Source organism: Archocentrus centrarchus, chromosome 3 (assembly GCF_007364275.1).
Source record: "Archocentrus centrarchus isolate MPI-CPG fArcCen1 chromosome 3, fArcCen1, whole genome shotgun sequence".
NCBI classification, from domain to species: Eukaryota; Metazoa; Chordata; class Actinopteri; order Cichliformes; family Cichlidae; genus Archocentrus; species Archocentrus centrarchus.
In genome coordinates, this window is record NC_044348.1 from 6,899,380 (window position 1) to 6,921,205 (window position 21,826).

At 41.9% G+C, this 21,826-nt stretch overlaps 2 protein-coding genes across 3 annotated transcripts in view; both read right to left on the bottom strand.

Moving 5' to 3' along the window:
• Window positions 1-5,488: 5,488 nt before the first annotated feature.
• rxfp3.3a1 (relaxin family peptide receptor 3.3a1) lies at window positions 5,489-6,475 on the bottom strand. The gene has a single exon (XM_030726161.1). It carries the CDS (start codon window positions 6,473-6,475, stop codon window positions 5,489-5,491), a length of 987 nt encoding a protein of 328 aa, XP_030582021.1.
• Window positions 6,476-7,042: 567 nt separating this feature from the next.
• LOC115774711 (E3 SUMO-protein ligase PIAS1-like) overlaps window positions 7,043-21,826 on the bottom strand; it is a 60,841-nt gene continuing 46,057 nt past the window's right edge. For both annotated transcript variants that reach the window (XM_030722108.1, XM_030722100.1), the window contains 11 exons: window positions 20,891-20,975; window positions 20,640-20,778; window positions 20,412-20,546; window positions 18,981-19,086; window positions 18,443-18,516; window positions 18,022-18,182; window positions 16,395-16,531; window positions 15,922-16,153; window positions 15,186-15,325; window positions 14,696-14,736; window positions 7,043-12,452 (listed from right to left, as the gene is read on the bottom strand). In XM_030722108.1, the coding sequence (XP_030577968.1) occupies window positions 12,090-12,452; window positions 14,696-14,736; window positions 15,186-15,325; window positions 15,922-16,153; window positions 16,395-16,531; window positions 18,022-18,182; window positions 18,443-18,516; window positions 18,981-19,086; window positions 20,412-20,546; window positions 20,640-20,778; window positions 20,891-20,975 (1,613 nt within the window). In that variant the 3' untranslated portion in view covers window positions 7,043-12,089. The remainder of the gene's footprint in view (window positions 12,453-14,695; window positions 14,737-15,185; window positions 15,326-15,921; window positions 16,154-16,394; window positions 16,532-18,021; window positions 18,183-18,442; window positions 18,517-18,980; window positions 19,087-20,411; window positions 20,547-20,639; window positions 20,779-20,890; window positions 20,976-21,826) is intronic.

The following is a 21,826-nucleotide window of genomic DNA, read 5'->3' on the forward strand; positions in this document are numbered from 1 at the left end:
AGTTATCCAGGTCATAGTAGTCTCTGGAGCTTGAAAAAGGCGACTGGACTTCTTTTTGTTTCTTGAAGACGTTTCACCTCTCATCCGAAAGGCTTCTTCAGTTCTCGACCAATGGTGGAGAGACCCTAGATGCACTCCAGAACAAAATCCACCAGACTCAGCAGAAACTCTCATCACTCTTACCTCACACCATCGCAGAAGAAGTTTCTACATTTGTGGACAAAGCCCAGCTCGCACAACACATCAAAGGCAAGGAAAGACAACTACGTAAATTTCAAACTCTGCAAACCAAGGCATACCATTCATCTGTTAACAAACAGGACGACACGATAAGCAATGGAAACCAAGGAAAGTGGGTGAAGAACCTATCAGACAGGGTCCTCACCAAACCAGAAGAAAATGTGCTAGCCAAAGGACTCAACTTTGCCATAGCCCCACAACAGCTTCCTATAGTAGACCTCATCACAGCAACAGAAACCGCTATAAGAAATAACAAACTTTCTCATCCTGTAGCAGAACAGATCAGGATGAAAGTTTCAGCCACTCTCTCCAGTGCAAGACTTCCTCCATCCAACCTCACCATTCAGGAGAAGAAGGCCATCACAGCCCTAAGCAAGGATCAAAACATCACCATACTGCCAGCCGACAAGGGGAGGTGCACGGTTGTGCTGAATTCATCGGATTACCACAACAAAATTACTACACTCCTCAGTGACAACAATACTTATGCAGTATACTTCAAACCAAGTCACACCCTAAGACAAAAACTGGTTCATCCCAAGGACAAACCCGCCAAACACAAGATCAGCGATGTAGTGTATGCTGTTCAGTGCAGTGAAGAGTGCTCGGACCTCTACATTGGTGAAACCAAACAGCCTCTTCACAAACGAATGGCACAACATAGAAGAGCCACCTCGACAGGACAAGATTCAGCAGTACATCTGCATCTGAAGGAAAAAGGGCACTCTTTTGAGGATGCCAATGTCCACATTTTGGACAGGGAAAACAGATGGTTTGAAAGAGGAGTGAAAGAAGCCATCTATGTCCACTGTGAACAACCATCATTGAACAGAGGAGGTGGATTACGTCACCAACTTTCCCCCGCTTACAGTGCTGTCCTGAGCTCCCTTCCCAGACGTCTCAACCCCCATTCACACCTTTGTTCCAGTGACCTCAATAGGCCACAGGAAACAATGGAGCGGAGTCCTAAATTGGTTTCAACTGAAACCACTGATTAAATATGACCCACGCCCCCTTCACACCTGGGCACATGTGTTCACGCACATGATCAATAGAGGGTCATAACCACCTCCAGGGGACTACGCCCACAGGGGTTTAAATACCTGGGTCTCTCCACCATTTGGTTGAGAACTGAAGAAGCCTTTCGGATGAGAGGTGAAACGTCTTCAAGAAACAAAAAGAAGTCCAGTCGCCTTTTTCAAGCTCCAGAGACTATTAAAGATGATATTGCAGCAGCTTCATTTTTCAGCATGACGATGACCTCAAACACACTGTCAATGCAGTAAAAGCATCGCTGGACAAAAAAAAAAAACAAAAAAACCCCACAGTGGAACACCATCATTCATGGATTGGCTTCAACATTATCAAAGCAGCGTGGGATCATCTTGACAGAAAATAAAACAAAAGGCAGCCAACATCCAAAGACGAGCTTTGTCCTTCAAGAAGCCTGGAGAACTCTTCCTGAAGACAACTTAAAGAAATGAGAAGAAAGCTGCCTCAGAGAGTTCAGGCTGTGCTGAAGAATAAAGGTGGTCACACCAAATATTGGCGTACAAGCTCATTAGAACTGTATAAGCTCTGTTTTTGCCTTATATGCTTTATTTCCATGTGTGTTTGCACATGTTTCAATAAATCACTACAACTATTTCTCATTTTCCCAGCAAAACATAAAAAAATGAGGGGTGACTCAAGACTTTTGCACAGTACTGTATATTTCAGCTGTAATTGTTCCCAATTGGCTGACAGCACTTTGAACGGAATGAATTATTATCTGTGTCCTTACAGCATGTCAAGTAAAAAAGAAGAGAACACGAGGACAACCAAACTAAGCTGACATATTCATGGTCTAAAATTCATAAAGAAACCAGTGGAAAGAATTCTAAGACTTTTGTTTTGACAACCTTTCTTCACACCACCTTGTTCCTTGTCTGTTTCCCTGGTTAAGGCCCATTATGGCAGTGACATTGTTGTTTAGCAGGAAGACATGATGGCAACAAAACATTTGCAGGTCTTTTATATGTGTGTAACTTTGGGAAATGGCTAGGCTTCATTAGCGGTCTTAGAGGTTTTCCTCGCTTTTATTCTCTCAGATACACAAGACACAATTTCTGCATCCTGAGTGCTGATTAGTCCTATAAATAACTCTGTTTTTCTCCCAAATGTCAGTGTTGTGATAAGCCCTCCAAGTGGTAAGAGATGACCTTTGCAAACCCTGCAGAACCTCTTCATAATTAAAGTAGCAACAAAGACTGAAGGCACTTTAGTGACATGAAAAAGTGAAAAGATTTCTCTTTCCAAAGCTTTGTGGACAAGTGAAAGAATATGCATCTCAGGCTTTTCAGCCTCTGCTTAATTACCTTGAGATGTTCAGACTCTTTAAAGAAAAACTAATATTCAAGTGGGTATAGGCACAAAGATAATTTAATCATACAAACTTATACAACAACCTTAAGAACAAATATACTACTATACAGCTACTGTCTTCTGTGACTGACATTATAATTAGTTGTTTGAGCTATTTTGAACTACTGTATATGCAATTAGTAAGTAAGTGAAGTGGTTCCCAGCACAGGATCAGGCCCCACTTTAAAAGGTCACAAGATCATCAGTGGGAGTTAAAACACTGTTCTGCTACATAAAATGTATATAAACTCAGCATAAAAGTAAGGAAATTTGTGTTTGATCGATTATTTCTGTGTTGGAACAATTCTTCTTGGCAGTAAATCTTATACCGTTGGAAAGCCTGTTCATTTCCCCTTAAATGGAGCCACATTTGTAAGGAAAATGCATTTGTGGGTTGAGCAGCAGAGTTGAGTTTGTGGGTTGGACCCATGAAAAACTTGACAAAATTGCCAGGCACTGATAATCAGGTTCATCATCATTGGAGGCAATCTCAATGCAGAGAGATATCAAGATGAGATTCTGGAACCAGTGGCAATCCCACACCTCCACAGTCTGGGACTGAACTCCATCCTCCAAGATGGCAACGCCCGCCTCCACAGAGCGGGGTTTATCAGAGACTACATCCAGAATTTGGGAGTGGAGAGGATGGAGTGCCGGCCTGCAGTCCTGACTTCAACCCCACTGAACACCTGTGGGATCAGTTTGTGCGTGCTGTTCGTGCCAGAGGGACCAACACAACCACACTGGGTGACTTGCAATAAATTGACTTTAGTTATGGGACAGAACTCATGATACATTCATATCATGATACTTGACATGTGGCCTGACAATTATCAGTTGATATTGCAGTGTCAGTGTGTATATGTTTTTGTTATTCTATTTTAATAATCTGTCAGTTAAATTGATTAGCTCCTTGATTACTTTCCCCAGTGGCTTTCATCACCTTCACTGTGAGCTGTTAGTTTGTGTTCATTTTATCTCCTCATTCGTTTGGTAAGATCTACTATCGAAGGAGTTGTGAAGAAGTGGCAAGTCAAATTGTTGGAGGGTTTTGGTGAAATTGGTGTAACTGTAAGAGGAAAAAAAAAAGCCCTAAAAAGGCACAAAACAAAATGAGCCTCCCACGTCAAAGACAAGAAAAGGCTACTTTAATTGCCATTTACATCATGATGATATTGCGAAACAAGCCATTTTGTCTTTTTTAATATTTGGCTTAACTTTATTGGATTTATTTGTGCAATCACACATCACAGCTCATAAAACTTCACCAGCAAATTAAAAAAAAAAAAAATGCCATTGCAAAACACAGAAAGAGGATTTTATCCTTGTCTGTAGCTATTCCATGCAAGTATATAGGAACTGTATGTAAATGCCTAAAATACTTGCCTGAAATTAAGATTTTCATTTGTGAGCTTGGAATTACTGGAAATGAGAAATGTGTCATTTCTGAGATGTGAGGTACAAACCAGGCTGCTCAGTGCTTTTTGCACTTTATATATATATATATATATATATATATATATATATATATATATATATATATATATATATATATATATATATATATATATAAAGTTTCTAAACTTCATCAAACTAATGATGCATACAGTAATGCTCTATAATTTCAGCCAGTTTTGTTCTAAGTATGATGAGTCACAAACATTTCTTGTTGGGACTCAAATGTTGCATTAATGCTTTTTTGAATAGAACATAAAACGTTTGAAGACTTGAAAAATACTTGAAAATGTAGCATTACCAAGTGCTAAAAATAAATACTTACTAGTAAATAAATTTTTAAAAATCTCACCTTGAATGAATTTCAACATTTTACATTTAGTTCAGTTCAGCCACAACTGACGCCAGCGCCCATGCGAAAATAGAGCCTAATCTCTGATATGAATGTGAAGCTTGCGTTCACCTGACACCTACTCATAGCTATTCAGAGAGGCCTTTCTCTACGTGCTCACAGCCATTTCCAGCTGATGAGTATGTGAGGAAGCCATTGGGCTCCTCAGCCTCAGTCTGCGTCTCATTCAGCAGCGAGGAGCGCAGGAGGCAGACGCCTCTTTTCTGTTTTTCTGTTTTGTTCATCGTCGCTTCTGCTGCTCGTACGTCAGACCTGTAAACACCTGCTAATCAAATCCCATCACCTGCGAGGATAACTGACCCACGTGACAACTGGAGAACAGTTTTATCGTCACACACAATTTGTGGCCATTCCCAACAATCATGTTTCAGTTTGCTGTCTTTTGTATCTCTTTGCACTAATAAATTACTCATGCATCAAAAAGAAGACGAAAACTAAACATGACCTGCAACCCCACCCCCGCGCGCGCTTCAGGTGAAGCCTTTAAGCGCGCTTGCGTGTGTGCTGGTTACAGTATTTGCTGAGACATTCACAGAAGGACGTAAAAGGCGTTTAACCACTCACTGTTCGGTAACAACGCCAGCACTCAAGCGTGTTGTCATGCTCAATTACGCACGGACTTTGAACTACAGAAACTCACAAACATCACGGTTGTTGAACAGGTGTTGTGCTACAATGTTCATATGTGAAATAGTTTTTACACAAAATAGGCGATTCCACGGAGTCCAGCCCTACAAGCTAAATAAATTTGCCACTTTACGCAATACTTAAAAAACAAGACGCGCTCAGCAAAATTAAAACTCTTTTTTTTTTTTTTTCATGGGCAGAATTGGGTCTTTACTTGACATTGCTCGGCTTATTTGTACTTTCATTAATTCTTTTTCTCTGTACTTGTGTTCTCTGTGCGCATCGCCCGCGCGTCATTGTCTGCCAACACCTTTCGGGACGCGTAAAAACAACGACAACGCTCCACAAACACTATCCTCTGTGTATCAGACCTCTCAGTTTGGTCCTAAACTCCTTCCTCATGAGGCAGTAAATGATAGGGTTCAGGCAGCTGTTGGTGTGCGCCAGACACACGGTCAGTGGGAACACATACGTATGAACTGTGTAGTATGACTTGTCCCAATTTGCAGCGTTCAGTTTGACCAGCACGCTCCACAAGGTGATGGCATGATTTGGCATCCAGCACAGAAAGAAGGACAACACGACGATGGTGACAGATTTTGTGACTTGGGATCTCCGTTTGGGGTTGCTCGTTTTCATGCTCCGTTTGCGGATGAAGCGCAGCAGCAGGATGTAGCTAATGGACACGATTAACATGGGCAAAACAAAACCTACAACGATTTTTTGTATGTGATAAAGTGCTAACCAGTACTGTCCACCCGGAAACCTCAGAAGACACAATTTCTCCCCATTTACGCTGCTGACAGTGGAGAAAATCGACGTGGGCGCAGTCGCCAGAGTCGCCAGTGTCCAAATAATTGCGCAGACCCATTTGGCGCCGCACGACCTCTGCACAGTTCTGTTCTTTAGGGCAGAAGCGACCGACCAGTAGCGGGTCACGCTCATGGCAGTGAGGAAAAACACGCTGGCGTACATGTTCATCACAGTGACCGAGAGGATGATTTTGCACATGGCGTATCCAAACGGCCAGCTGAAGTCCAGCGCGGTGTCCACGGCCCAGAAGGGCAAAGTGAGAACAAACTGCAGATCCGTCACGGCCAAGTTGAACACGAAGAAGTTCACTCTGGACTTCCTCCTGTCTTGTTTGACTCTAATGAAGAAGAGGACCAGCAGGTTGCCGACCAGACCCGCAGCGCAAACGACTGAATAAACGAGACAGATGAACAATCTCAGAAGTGGGGTCCGGTCAGCAGTCACGTCTATATCCACCAGGTTCTTGAAGAGCTCCATTTCGGTCAGTGACTTGTTTAAATAAATGCTCTCATTTTCTTCACTCATAATGCCAACAGATCACAGACACTTCAGGATAACTTAGATGCTGATGTGCACTTGAAAGTTTTAATTTTATTTTTCAAAGGTAGATCCAAACATAGCTGCATCTTAGAGTGCGACAAACTCCTCCGTCAACTCTCCTCCTGTCTTCTCCAAGACGCATCATCATCCAGCATCTCCGCTCTCGACAGTGTTAAAGGACCGCTTCGCCCTCCGCCCCTCATTTGCTCAGGCCGTAAGGTGGAGTTGAGGTGTTCATTGGCGAGCACAAGGTTTGATGCGACCGTCAATCCTGTGCGTAATGTGCGCGCGCCTTCCTCAAATCTCAGAATGTGCGTGTAATGAATAATTTTGTAATTATTTTAATAATTGACATGTTCCTATCAAGTAGATCTTGCGTCATAGTCACCGACTGAGCTTGTCCAAGCTTGTGAGGGACTTTATTCCAAAGGGAAAAGTTGATCAAAACGACTCTCTACCGCCACCCAGTGTTCAGATTTAAAAAATGCACCATGTTCTTCCAGAAGAGAAAACCAAAAGGATAAAAAAAAAGAGAGAGAAAACACAGAGAAATAGCAGAATGCATTTTATTACATCTAAACTTTTCTACATAAACAAGTAACATTCAATAAGTAAACAATTTCTTCCAATGCAGGTAATAAATATTTTTTTTCCACTTGGTATATTTGTACAAACTGACATGGGTCTACTGTACACCGTGTTCTCCTTTCCCTCCTCTGTTGTTTTTGTTTCCAGATCGGAGCAATGAAACTGAACCTGTGAATGTTTTAAGGCAGTGAGTGCAGATGTCGCCTTGAGTCTGATATCGTTTTCATTGCGAGAAACTCTTTATTGGCCGCGGTCATTTTTTTTTTCTTTTTCCTTTTTAAATAATAGTACAGCTCCCATTTTCTAAAAAATATATAAATTATTTTATTCTCTCGCTCTGAACTGACACACAAAAGCTTACAAACAGACATCAAACACCCACGTCTGGATCTGGATCTTTCCGTTTTCAGGGTTTCATACAGACATAATATACACATCGCTGATTCTTCCCTTTTATTTAAGGTCGTGACAACCAAAGAGTTGAGCTGCTCGTCGAGGTTGCCTGTGGAGTTTTCGAAAAAACACACTTAAAGAGTAACTACTGATAAAAGTGGCCTTATTCCATATATACTCTGTTCACATGTGTGTGAGTGATGATGACAAGGGACTGAGATGACTGCAGCCCTGTGCTTATCCATCCCTGTATGCTGTATAACATCTTCTAGCAAATAAACCCAACTTGATACAGACTGCTTCACCATGAAGTTAACTTTTCCCCACTAATGAAACCACAGGAGGGAGCAGCGGACACCTGACGGTGGGGAGGAGGATCGGACCCCCCTGTATAGACCCCCCTGCGTGTAGAGCACTTCAACACAAACACATTCAACACGGTCTGCTCTCCCACTTCATGCCGTCATCGTAATCTGCCGCGTGACGAGCGTGAGGACAGAAGTTTCAATAAATTAGCGTGGTGATCAGATTCATTCAGTTACTGTGACCATCTTATCAAGTATCCAAATACTGGCGATTAATGTTAAAACTGACATAAGAAAAAGTGAAGGATCAAACTCCTCATCAGCAAAGCAAGCCAGGGGACCTGTAATAAAGGCACAAACACACCGGCTTAAGTAGTTCCTGTTGCTCAGAAATGATCAACTCACTGAGTTTGAGTGACAAATTAACGCCAACAGTTGACAACAACTCCCACTGCAACTAGATTAGAGTGAAATTCACCGATCTACCCAAATGAAAGCAGTTTTTTGCTTATGTGACAAGGTTAAAAAAAAAGATTAAACATGGACATGTTAATAAAAGATGTATAATATAAATTAGGTGGTTCCTCCTCTTCTACAGTTCTGGTTGCAGACTCTCACAAACAAATCTACAGATTAAACTGACAGAGTGCCTCTTTCTCCTGGATTTCCACACATAACAATAAAATCGTTATCATCATTTGTTTATGTTCATGACAGTCATTCGTGAAGTGAAAATCTGATTTAATGACAGCCTTCTGTATGTGACCATACATTTTTTAATTTTCCAATCTATTTTTGTAGATTTTATTTTTAGTCTGGTTCCAGGTGACAGAGATTTGTATTGATTCGAGCTTCTAGAAAATGTCTACAGTGTCCTTTGCCTGAGGACGATCCTACGCATCAAAATGTTGCTTTTGTATAAATGTTTTAAGGATTAAATTAATACTTTGAGCAAAAGCAGTGTGCAGACACCTCCTCCCTCCCCCTGGGAAAGTTTTGAGATGGAGGATTATACTCATTAAAAGTACAAGGAGAATTCAAAATCATCACATTTGGATACACGTTTTCTTTGGTCAGAGAGAATAAAATCTTTTTTTTTGCAAACTATAAACTCTGAAACATGATCAGCAACTCTAACAAGAATGCAAAGCTATTAAACCTGGAGTCAAACAGCTATTCTAATTAGGGCCACTAAACCCAAAATACTATTTTAATTCCATCTGCAGTCATTTATAATTGATTGCTGGGGTGGCTCTGTACTGGGACCTTCCTTGGTAATATTTTATTTTTATATATAAAAAAAGCTGGAGATATGAGATTAAGTCAGGCACTGTGTTGAAGATGGAGTTGGATGAAGGTGGGTAGCAAAGTGGCTTGCAGATGTGCTGCAACTGTTAGTAGGCGCTACAACAGTGCACTCTATATAAGATTTGCTGAGCCATCAGCTGATTGGGGCTGGCTTTGAGATCAGCTGATCTGCTGGGTTGTGCCTGAGCTTGACTCTGTGAAGTGTCTGAACTAACTCTATGCTACATTTACGCAGATGCAAGCGAGCCTTTTTTTTAATTCTAGATCTTTTGTTGTTGTTGAGAACAGCAGATGGCAGTTCGGGGAACGTGGACCGATATTCTGAAGTATTTGTCAGTTTGAAGGGATTTAGAGGCTTTATTTCCACAGTGGAGAAGTCTGTATGTGACCACCAGTTCAATAAAGACACTTTTATATTCCTGAAAGAATCAGCAGCATTTCTATAAAGTAACTCTTAATTAAACTCTTCACTGATGATCCATCATGTGTTGGCTACACACGATTGCTCACAGTGACTTGGTCATTTCTTAATAGTAAGCAGCAGGAACTCAAAACAGGTTCAATCATCAATCATGCGCATAATAATTAAGCGTGTGTTTTGTGCCCTCATCATAAATGTTATCCAAGTCAGCTACCAAGAACACACACGCGCGCGCATTTCCACGATGAGTAACTACACAATACCTTTCAGAGAAGTTGCGCTGCTGGCAAAGAAAGTAAAAACGCATATTAAATAAAATCAATCACAACAGCTCTCGGTCGAAAGAGACTCACGCTCGGCCACGGAAATCAAACATTATGTAAAAATATAATATACAGAAATAAGAATACAAAATAAATAAAATACTGCACAACATAACACGACATACACGAGACTTGTTCCGGCAAATGACTGAGTCAGTCTGAGAGGTGGGGTCGGTTCCCGTGAGAAGATCAGGGAATAGATTTACAAATGCCAAGAGAAAGAGAGGGCGAGAGAGGGAAGGCTGGTGTGTGTGTGTGCGTGCGTGCTCAGTCTACAGTCGAGGGACAGGGTGGAGGATCCGATGTGATGGGTTTTGCTGTCAGGAGTGATTATCCCATGGTGGTGGGGGTAATTAGGCTCTGATGGAAGCTGCCCGTCTCCGACCTCTGGAAGAAGAACATCTAAGAGAGATGGATAACTGGGGACTCTGGGAAAGTTTCAAGGACATAGAGGGGAGGTGGGGGGGGTGGGGGGGTGGGGGCTGCACTGGCACCAGATTAACTGTGTCACCAGTAATGTGACCAGATTACAGAGGATCTCTGCAACATGGTTCTTCTAATATCCTGAGGGAAGCAAACTGTGTCCAGTCTTAAATCGGCAAGCCTTTAGTTTTTTTTAAGCTGAATATTGACACCATGCAGGGATCCTGAAACCTCTACGTTGCCCTGACACTTCCACATCACACACTGAATATCCCGGAGGTTTGTTTTTCTTTTTCAGACGCGGGCAGGCAGGCCATGTATTTTTGAATCATCTGGCTCTGTGCCCGGTCTAAAAAAAAGGGCAAGCTGAGATTGCCTTCTTCAGCTGTGTCACTCAACAGCCTGCTTACACTATTCTCTGCTTTTCCCAAAGAAAACTCCTGAGACAATATCAGTCACAGATCCGATGTTCAGAAGATGCTTTAAAAAGGCGTGGGGGCGGGGACTGTGGGTAACCATTTAAGACATTAATTTTGAAACGCACCGCAAAGAAACGGGCGCTACTTTAAGCTTGGTCACTTGGTATGGACGCCTGTGTCTTTAAAAGGCCCGACACTGCTACAACAACGGTTTGACCTTCACCGTCACCAGAGAAGACGAGACACAAAGGGACAGAGATTGAGTGGCTGAATGGCTACCGACTGAAAGCGAGGACAGCGGACCGGAAACACTGTGACACACAGATCAAACTACACTCTGATTATTTCGATCATATTCAGGTACCGTATGTTTTTTTTTTTTTTGGCATTGTGCAAATGAGAAAACAAATGAAATAGTTCCAGCGAAAAACTCTAAACTTGCAGGTATAAACAGATGAATTTCTAAATGCTGTATGCAGGCAGAGTCTCTAAGAGGAGGCGGAAATCGAGGAGAGAAAATGAAAAAATGGAAATGGCTAATTTCCACACTCCCCACAGCATCAACCTGAAGGTCAAAGGGAATGCATATATATTTTTATATATATATTTATATATATTTATATTTATAAAGGCTTAAATATCATACATAACTTAAAAGCATAATAAAATTATTAGCACATGAATAAACTATAAATCCAAGGTCTGAAAAAGCTCCTGTCATCAGCGAGAGAAATAAAATGCCATGAATCTGAACAAGAGAAAACGAGAACGGCGGAGAGAACCGAAGACTGGAGAAATGCAAATTTAACATTTTTAACAGCATACAGCTAAAAAAGAGGAAACCACATGGCAACAGGCATACGAATGAGCTCGCGCGCGTGTGTGTGTGTGTGTGTGTGAGAACAAATAAACAAAAACCCCAACTCAGTCTTCCACTTACAAACAGCGACTGAAGCAGCTCACTAGACTGGAATTGTCCCAATTTAACATACAAAAGTAAAAGAGGAAAATAGATTTTGTTCTCTGTACATGGTGCCACTCCTTGTTTTTATAAAAAAGAGCTTTTTCCTCCTTTGTGTTTTTGCTCAGGTAGCATCTTTGCTCTTTGTGCCAGGTTGGTACCAGTATAGCAGTAATGTGGGTTCCCATGCTGGACAGGTTTCTGATCTGAAGTCAGTACACCAACACAATGTCCACACCTTTTATGTGATGACTCAGGACTGTACTCGGGTCAGTTGCCCCGCTCATATTATTAGTGCTCTTCTTGAGGCCGACTCGTCATTATGACTCCACGAACGTTCAGAGTTTGATGACTTGGGGCCAGTCGAGTTTTAAAACTTCACCCCTGCAGTTAGTTTGTGATTGGGTTTGTTACTGGACTTCAGCTGTGCCCACAGTGTCGTCCCCACTCATCTCGGGTCAGTCCAACGATATAACATCAGGTATCCCGCCGTAAATAGCCGCCACCGCTGCTTCGGCGCTGCTGCGACCGGCCACCACCCCGGGATGTGCGTGTGAGGAGTGTGAGCTCGAGTGTGAAGATGAGTGTGTTGAGTGAGTGTCACGGAGGCTGCTGGATGAGACCAGGCTGCTGGTGCTGCCCGAATTGCTCGCCCCGTTGGTCGGCGCTGTCAGCGAAGCCGCCGAGGAGGCTCCCGATTGGTCGAGGAACAGGTGGGAGGCAGAGGAAGAGGTGCTGTAGGGCATGAAGCGGTTGAGAAGCAGCTCGTGGTCGTCTGAGGCCGAGGCAGCAGCCGCTGCTGCCATAACCATGTTGTAATGCTGAAGGGTGGGAAAAACAAAAGGAAAGAGGGAGTGTTAGTGAGGTCCTGACAGACCAAAATGTGGGTCAGGATAAGATTAGTAGTAACATCTACATAGCTGTTTTATGTCTCTCATTTGTCTTTATGAGTGGCTTAGTTCACCAACATATTCAAACAGCAAGAACATGAGAAAAAGAAGACAGAGCACTTTATCAGCAGTCTTTGCTCTGAATTTATTATACACCTGCCATTTATATTCCAAAGTGAAAGACTTGTGCACATTTATGCATTCAGCACAACAGGGGTGATTTTACTGATTACTGAAATGATCTCAGACACGGAGACAGGATTGATCAGGATTTAACAGCCAATGATTTTGTACTCGATTTTAGACAGGCGAGCTGTTCTGCATAAGCTACAGTTTAATAACTGTGACCCATTTACTGAAGTATATACAGGTCTATTCTCGTAACTACACAATGTAGTTTAGCTTCAGTTCAATTATATTTCAGTTCACAGCAAGAGTCATCTCCAGGCTCTTTATACTGTAAGGTAACACAATAGAGATGTCCCATATAAACAAACAGTTGGTGATGGTTTGGAGACCTTTGCCAAAACCACAGAGTGTAAAAGGTGCATGTAGTCATCCACTGGTTCCTAAAGTCTCGTGACATTAGCGCTCTCCCTACTGTCATCTTGGGTTAAAAAAAACCGGATGTGACGAGAGGGGGCGGTGTTAGCTCGGTGGCTAACAACTTGTCAATCACAGTTCATTAGCTAATGGAACATAGTACAACCAAGAATTACAAAAAATAAAATACATTTTTGATTTAATAATATCCCAAATGAGTGACTGAACCCATAAATTCATGGCTGGAAAGTGTTTACAGAGGCCAAGACAGAAAGCTGCCCCATAGACTTCTCAAGGACGGAAGCCTTTTTGCAAGAACAGCTATCGCCATCTGGTGGCCTTCAAAGATAATGCAGGTTTAAGGCACTTCCACATTGATTTCACTCTTCAGACCCAGAAGCTACGTCCATGTTTTACACTATGAGTCAGAACAGCTGAGGGAGGGGCAGCCATCTGCTGCCACATACTGTGTGCTCTCAAAAAAAAAAAAAAAAAATCAACTATCAAAATACAGCAGTTAAAAAACTCTAACCGTGGGTATTATGCTGCATGTACTGTTGCTGTGACAGGTATGTACAAATGGAGCTGTGAGGAAAATTAATGTAAAGCTGACCTATGTCTATGATATGAAAACATCCCGTCTCTCTAAGTCATTACAGGTGACAACCCTGGCTCGGAGTCCCACCCTAACCCTATGTTTTGGGGACAAGCAAAAATGTCGAGCCCCAGGCAGCAGACTTCAAATAAGTATAACACAAATGGCGACTCATCCGTGGTGTCGCCAGCTGTCTGTGCCCACGTCTACAACAGAGTATCATCAGTCCCGTCCTGTCAGAAAGTTTAAGACTTGTCAGAACTCTGTACTTTCAGGTTTCAAAGTGTTTTAATTAAATGAGCAGCAATAAGAACATTTCAGTAAAATGGGTATTTCCCTAAATTACAAAAATACATTAACATGGAACGACCTGCAGTGGTGTCCGGCTTTATTTGTCCATGTTTTGAGATCTGCTGCATTCATTCCTCATTGATTTTAAAGACTCATTCAAAGCTTTCTAGAAGCAATGTTCATGTTAGCGCGCAGAAAATGATCTCCAATGAAACCTGCTCACAGTGGAGTCTGTGGATTCAGCAATACTGATTCTCAATGTGGTTTTTTGCTGTTGAATTTTAATACTGTTTGAGACACATATGGCATCCCATTCATCCTCACTGGCAGCAGAAATCCCAGATGCAGATAACAGTTGGATATCGCACTACTTAACATGTGAGACTTTTTTTTTCTGAGAACTCTCATTTGGCAAACTTTCATCTCTCCTTAAACAGCCCGTACAGACTACAGCCCAGAGGCAGCAGAAATAAGAACACCAAGAGCCAGGCACAATTTATGGGAAATTGCACAAAATATAAGGTTTCCAATATGTTTTTTTAATATATGTGTCTATGGAGTTGAGTCTGCATGAAGGATGTTCATACTACACAGAGGGCAGTTTGTTTCTGAGGGGTGATAAAAGCAAAGCGATGCTTTGTTTTTACTAAGCACAAAATATCACAGGCTTCCAGGGTCGAAAACAGCGTTTTAGCTCCTGAATTCAGCAGCATTTACACATAACATAAAACAATGCTGTACGTACCGGATGATTGTCCCCCTGAAGAAAAGAGAAGAAATTCAGTTCTGGAAAACAAGTAGAGAAAGAGTCAGTGACGAACATCACAGATGGAAAAACATACTGCAAGTTTTTTAAAGTTAAGAGAAAAGACAGAAACACAGAGGGGGGTTGTGTGTTTTGTGTAGACAGAACACCGGTTCTTCCGTTGAGTTAGGAGCATTTTTTTTTAGTGCTTGAATCATTCATCGGTCAGTGTTAAATTGCTCTCTCTGAAAATGGTCAGGTACGAGGACTGGACTTAAATTTTGCCATAAATATTGCCTAATTAAAAAAATACTTTTCTTCTGTCAGAAAAAATCTGGCTCATCGGTAGAATTTTAAATAAAGTTAAGACAAATTCAACAGCGCTTGACCACACACCATGAATGATGTAGAATACAGTTAGATTTAAATACATGTACAGTACACACATTATCTTTAGTAATGAGTAATGAGTCTGCATGTGTGTCATTACCTGAAAGGTCGTTGGGGGTGTGGTAGTAGGGCCTGTAGTCCTGGATAAGCGGGGGGACAGGAGGGATGTAGCTGGTGTCTATCCCTGGCATACTTGGGGTACGGCTCACAGGGGAGGCCTGATGGTGCAGGTTCAACACGCTAAAGGCAGATACAGAGGAAGAAGAGCAGAGATGAAGAACTAAAGAAGCCAATTAACTTCTAATGAGACTTTTATGTTGTGTCATGTCTACTAAACCACCGGGCCTTCCTGTCTCCTTCACTCAGAGAAATAACATTCACAGGATTCATTAAAGACAAATGGAAGCAGCAGATGGACCTAATGAATTTTGGATTGGTAGAAAAGACAGCTGTTAAAATTTCAGGGAGTCTGGATTCAAATCTTCAGTAAGGTATGAAAATACCTTATCACAGTTCAGTGTGTGCTGAACTGTGATTGGCTGCACTTTGATTCTATCTTCATGACTCCTGCTTGCAAAAAGGAAAAGAGTTATGGAAAGTCCCCCAGCTCATCAGACACAAATGTTTCTCGGTCAGCACGCTTGGGTACCAACAGCGAGCGCCGATGTGAAATGTTAGAAGATGCTCTGTGTGTTCGAGGGCAAAACTCATGAATGATTGAAATGGAGAGACACAACTGCCCACTCGAGCAGCTAAAATGAGCATCAATTTCACATTTAATCAAATTCAAACTGCCTGCGGAAATGAAATCATCATCTCGTGTGTGCGCGCCTCACCCTTTGTTGATGACAGGTGGCGAGGTTGGGGACATGGAGGGGCACGCTCTTTTGACTGGAGGAGGCAGCGTAGGAGGCGGCGGAGGCGGCGAATCCTGTCCCTCGTCATCCGAGGAGCTGTCCAGTGTCAAGTCGATCACTTCCACTTTCTTGCCGTTGCTGCTGTCGCCGCCTCCGTGGCTGGACGACGAGGAGCTCCGCTGATCTGAGCCCGCGGACGTCCGGCATGAGCCTGGAGAGCAGCGGTGATGTGTAAGACTGTGTTTGTGCAAAGGTTTTTGTTTTTCAGAGGCTGCACAGTATTTAAAAAAAAAAAAGCTCCTGATAGATGTTTGGCCCAATTAAAGCTGCCAATACATAAGCAAAGAAAACGTGTAAAGGCAAGTTTTCTCTCTTTCCACATTTTCTTTAAGCCCCTAATATTTCCTTTTTTTTTTTTTTTTACTCCCACCCTCATTTATCCCTCATCTCACCATCCACCCCGTTGTTATAGGAAGCAGAGGAGACCTCCTGCACTTCCTTCTTAGACCTCATGGGGGCCCAGCTGCCATCCTCCTTAAACTGGATCTCATCACAGTCCATGCAGCTGTTGAGGATCTCCACAAAAAGCCTGAGAACAAACATACACGTCACACACAAACCCAACAAAGAAAAAAATACCTAAATACACACAGAAAGTAATTTTTCTAATAAAGGTTCAGCACACTGGAAAAAATGGTCCACTTTATATATATATTTGAGAGAAAAAAAAAGCAAAGATGACATAAACACAGTTCCTCTATAAAATCTCTCCACAAAAAGGTCTTTTATATTGAGTAACTGTTAGGGGAAATCCCTTTTGCTGCATCAACTCATTTGTGAGAGTGTCCCAACATATTTACCAATCACCACATAACAGCCGATGAGTAACAGAGTAAATAAAGAAAACTATACGCTCTACAGAGCAACGACACACAATAACAACAGAAGAAGAACAGGTCAATTTTTCCAGTGTTCTGGGACATAAAGGCTGTTTTACCAGCTGTTTTATCAGCATAAGGGACAAAAAAACGGACCTGAGTGGCGTGCCTAACATGATCATTTGACACGTTTCAGAAGTGACCCAACACAAGCCGACATCAGCTGCTGCCCTCCCCAAATTTCAGAGTCGCCCTAAAGAAACCTTGAAGCAGATGGGCTACTGGAGCAGAAGACCACACCGCATGCCACTCTCATCAGCTAAGAACAGGAACCTGAGGCTATAATTCAAATAGGGTCACCAAAACTGGACAATAGAACACTGGAAAAACGTTGCTGGTCTGATGAGTCTGGATTGACCCAGTACTAGCAAAGTGTACCTAATAAAGCGGCTGGTAAATGTATGGATTTCTTACATTCCAAACATTATTTTTGTCAACTACAGCTTCAAAAATCAAACATTGCATTCAAAAACTGACTGAATGTACCCCTCTGGAGTTCAGCGTGACCACTCTGCACTATTTTATAAGATAAGATAAGATAAGATAAAACTTTAATGATCCCACGACGGGGAAATTTGTGCATTACAGCAGCTCAATACAGAGAAAAAATGAAAAGGATGAGTAAGAACAAATAACTAAACTAAAAATTAAAACTAAAATTCAATAGAATAAAATAAAATAGCAAAAAACTATACACATATACATAAGCACTATATACATAAATATATATATATATATATATATATATTTACATATACACACATATACACACACGTCAAACACTATATACAGATATCAAAATATTATATACATTTGTAGCCGGTAAGGTACACAGCATACACGGTATGCATTATATGGGTGAGTGTAATAAATAAAATGTATCTGACTGTATGGATAAAGTGATGGCAGTGTAGGTAAAGTGTCCAAGTGACTCAAGACATTATGATGTGTTATACAGTCTAACTACTGTTGGGATGAATGACCTGCGAAAGCGCTCCTTCCTGCAGCGAGGATGTTTCAGTCTCTGACTGAAGGAGCTGCTCAGTTCACCCACGGTCTCATGAAGAGGGTGATGGGGGTTGTTCATGATGGATGTCAGCTTTGCTTATCAAAGGTCACATGCAGGCTGGCGTGAACCTACCCGTCAATGATGAGGTGCTCATACGGCGCCTTCTTGTCGCAGCCAGGACACACCCAGGTGGGCTTCTTCTCGTTCATCTGGATGTAAAGTGTGGCGTCAAAACACTGCAGGTGGGAACATGTCAGCGCCCGGCACGGGATCATCAGCCGCATCTTCCCCAGCTGCACAGCGAGCACATACGTAGTCAAGGCATGAAGTGGGAATAAGGGATACACAAATGTCACAAATATACCAAAACCACATAACAAAACAGGATAGGGGTTGGGAAGACAATCTGACAGGTGGTTCGCGTTCACATCGATAAGTTATGTATGAGGGCATGTTCAGTCGCACACAAAGGTGGGGGCGGGTGAACATGTTTGGACGTGACTGAACCTCGAAAAACAGCCTTAAATTCATGAAGAGCAGGGAGCAGGTTTACCGGGCAGAGGAGCGACACTCGAAGGCTGGTTGTGGCTATTTCACTGTCTGGGTCGGCTGTTAGCTTCTCTTTTACTGCAGAATAGAGAAAAAGGACAAACACGTGAGTGTCAGAACCAAACTCCTGACTAAATCACTGACTGACTGCATCAATATTCAAGAGCTTTTTACACTGCCTGTCTCCTCTGCACATAAATCTTTTATGTAACTTGCAAGATGGCATAAAATGTGTAGGCAGCTCCTATCTGACTGGATGGAAACAAATTTCAAAATAAGAGTTCAATCTTAAAAAAAGTGCAATGCACCATACAACTTTTTTCAATACCATAAATTCAGCCACTGCAGATCCTACGTTACCATCTCACTGCTGTTTTTCTTCCTCAATTTAAAAATCATGTGGGTCATCTTTTATTTATGTAAATTTAAGTCGTGACTCAAATACATGAAATTATAGTGGAAACTCTGTTCTGTTAGTAAACACAGTATTAGCTGATACACTGGATTGGTGCTCCTCTTAAAAAGAGGCTGACAGCCCTTACTGAGTGCTCTGGAGTGGTCTGGGTTTCTGATGCCTTTAGCTCGCAGTCTCTGTAGCAGCACTGTGGACGACTGCTGCTTCACTAAGTACACCGCCATCGAGTAACTCTGTGGACACATGGGAAAGCATGCAACAATCTTTAAAGGCCTATGTTATAGCCTGCAAAGAGTGAGGACATGTCCTTAAACATGTTACTCAGTGTAACTGTATACGTTTGCCACCACAGTCTCTCTCTCTCATGTGAAGTCAATCCTTCTTCTATGACACACATATGAGTTATGCAACATTCAGCAAGTGCAGTATGTTCTTCTGCTGTCAGACCCTTTCCTTTAGCGCCCTCTACTGTCTGTCTGCAGAACAGCGTGCTCCACCCACCTCAATAAAAGGCAGCAAATACACAACAGAATTTTCTTAGTCACATTCATGATGGTTTGGTCCTGAAATCCTTCATCAAACGCCTTCTGAATTCCCTCATCTTGCAGCTTTAATGGGAAAGCTTCCCCTGAAGTTGTAGTTTGTTTGTTTGTTTTTTGTTTTTATTGAATTCTGCTTTTCTTTTAATGTTTGGCTGTAAAAGGGAACAGTGCTGATTCCTGGGCTTCACACCAATTTGAAAGCTGCTTCATATAATCAAAGTATTCTTTAAATCTTATTTAAAACAGGCTGTTCTCTGCTCTGTCACATGTTTGCAGAGCTTTTTTGTCTATGTGAACACAATAACTTAAGAACATCATGTGATGTGATGAGACATCAAATCATGCAGCAGCAACTTGTTGCATATCAATCAAGATCGATGTCGATTTTCAGGAGCTCTCCAGCAATCAATTTAAGAGTCAATTCATATTAAAAAATACCCTCAGATAGCTCTAACAGTATACTAATTAAATAGATAGCATTTTAAATTTTTTTTTTTTTAAATGTCAAACCTTAAGCTTCTCATAAGTCTCTTATGTCCTTTATCTTGTGTTACTAAAGCTGGGGTAAACAAAAAAAATCCACATTGTATTTCAAGTGCTCAGAGGTACCCAGGTAGGTTTACAAAATGTAGCATGTGATGGAAAACAGGTCTTTTCAGACCAGAATAGGTGAGCAGCATAACGAGTGGAGAGGAAGTGAGGAACTGTAGTGCAAATGGGATGAACACAAAACATTCACACCCGATAATATTCCTTTGTAAAGCTTTGTATTCTTTGTAAAGCCAGAATTAGCTTGACTTATTTGTAGCGCCTATTAAGCTTGTGCATATGCTCATGTTTGTCTGATGGAAGGGGCTTAGAGGAGGGAGGGCAGAGCAGAAGGAGAAGCGCTATCTGCGTTCAACTTCAGAATGACATGAAAGCTTGAGAAAGCAAACAAGTCTTCATATTTGAGGAGCTCTAACCAGCAAATGTCCAAATGTATTCATTAAGCATCAAAAAGCTTTGGTTCTTACCCTTCCAATCTCAGCGGTCCACGACACTACGATGGTGTTGGGGACTGTGGTGGACAATCTAACCAGTGAGGTAATGTTGATGGGGCGGCTGGGCCGCTTGGGCTCGACGCCGTTTTTGGTTGGAGGAAGATAACCCTAGAAATGAGAAATGCATCAGTAACATTGTTTTTAATGTTTTTCACGTTTTTTTTTTTTTGTTTATTAAATGGTTGATGCAGTGTTTCTCACCGGCAGGTTGCATGGCTTCCCGTTTACTTTCACACACAGATTGGGGGGGAAATGGTCTTCCTGAGGACAGCTCGTCTCCGACAGGCAAAACCGCAACTGAACTTGAACTGAGAAGTCACATTTGGTCCCCGAGATGTCCCTTTGAGAGCAGGAACACATTTATCAATGCACAGCTGCACAAACCATGTACATGTCTGAATTATTCATGAACACTTGAGCATCCTGCATTGACAGAGCTGCGTTAATTTTACATTGAGCTGCTGATCTGCTGAACTTGCTGCGGCGTTAACGCAAAGGCAAAACATGTCTCCTGAAACCGCTGGCTGTTGTCTGACGCTGCAGAGAGAGAGACAAAGAGAGAAAGAGGGAGAGGAATGTTTAACAGCTGGGGACATTACGTATAAAAATTAATGAATTATGTCCCACTTTCTCACATTATGTGCATCAACTTTTTAACTGTGGCAGTTAAGGTTGGCAAATTATAATATGCAGCCCTTAGACATTAAGATAATAAAAAGCAACCTCTGCACAAACAAGCCTCACAAAAACAAAGTGACACCATCAACGAAGCAGGTGACGACGAATGTGCACAGCTGTGTATCAGAGGGGTTTCTCCTTCGTAAACATCTGCATTATCGGGCAGAGCTCGCACGCATGAAATGACTTACCAAGAAACACCTGGACGTCAAAACCAGACCTTACACTGAGGTGAAAACGAAGGAGAAAATGTGCGTGCTCTATTTATAGGCCCACCCACAGGTGCTGGAAATAACTGGTGCTACTAACCCAGCCTCCACTAAAGAGGCAGCAGGCTCAAGAAAGTTTGTGCTGGATTTGTGTAGGAGGTCAGCACCACCCCTGTGAAAACCTCGCTAATATGTTTGACCTTGCTCTCTCTGTGTTTGCAAACAGAAATATATATAATGGTAAACTATCATTTTAGGGCTATTAAGCTTCAAACTGCAACTATACAGAAGTATACAAAAAGCCACAGAAGTCATAATGAAACTCTGCATGCGACACTTTCTCAGGTCGCTCTGTTTGTACTATATATACTCTCATCTTTTTTGAGTTCAGCTTTGAGACTGCCTTCAAGTCTCACTTGCTCACTTGGCAAGACAAAAACCATCTGGATTACAAGAATGTGTCAAGAAAAATGTGGTATGAGAGTGACATTATATACAGCA

Coding starts and splice junctions, on each gene's coding strand:
- rxfp3.3a1 (XM_030726161.1), bottom strand. CDS start 6,475: ATGAGTGAAGAAAATGAGAGCATTTATTTAAACAAGTCACTGACCGAA.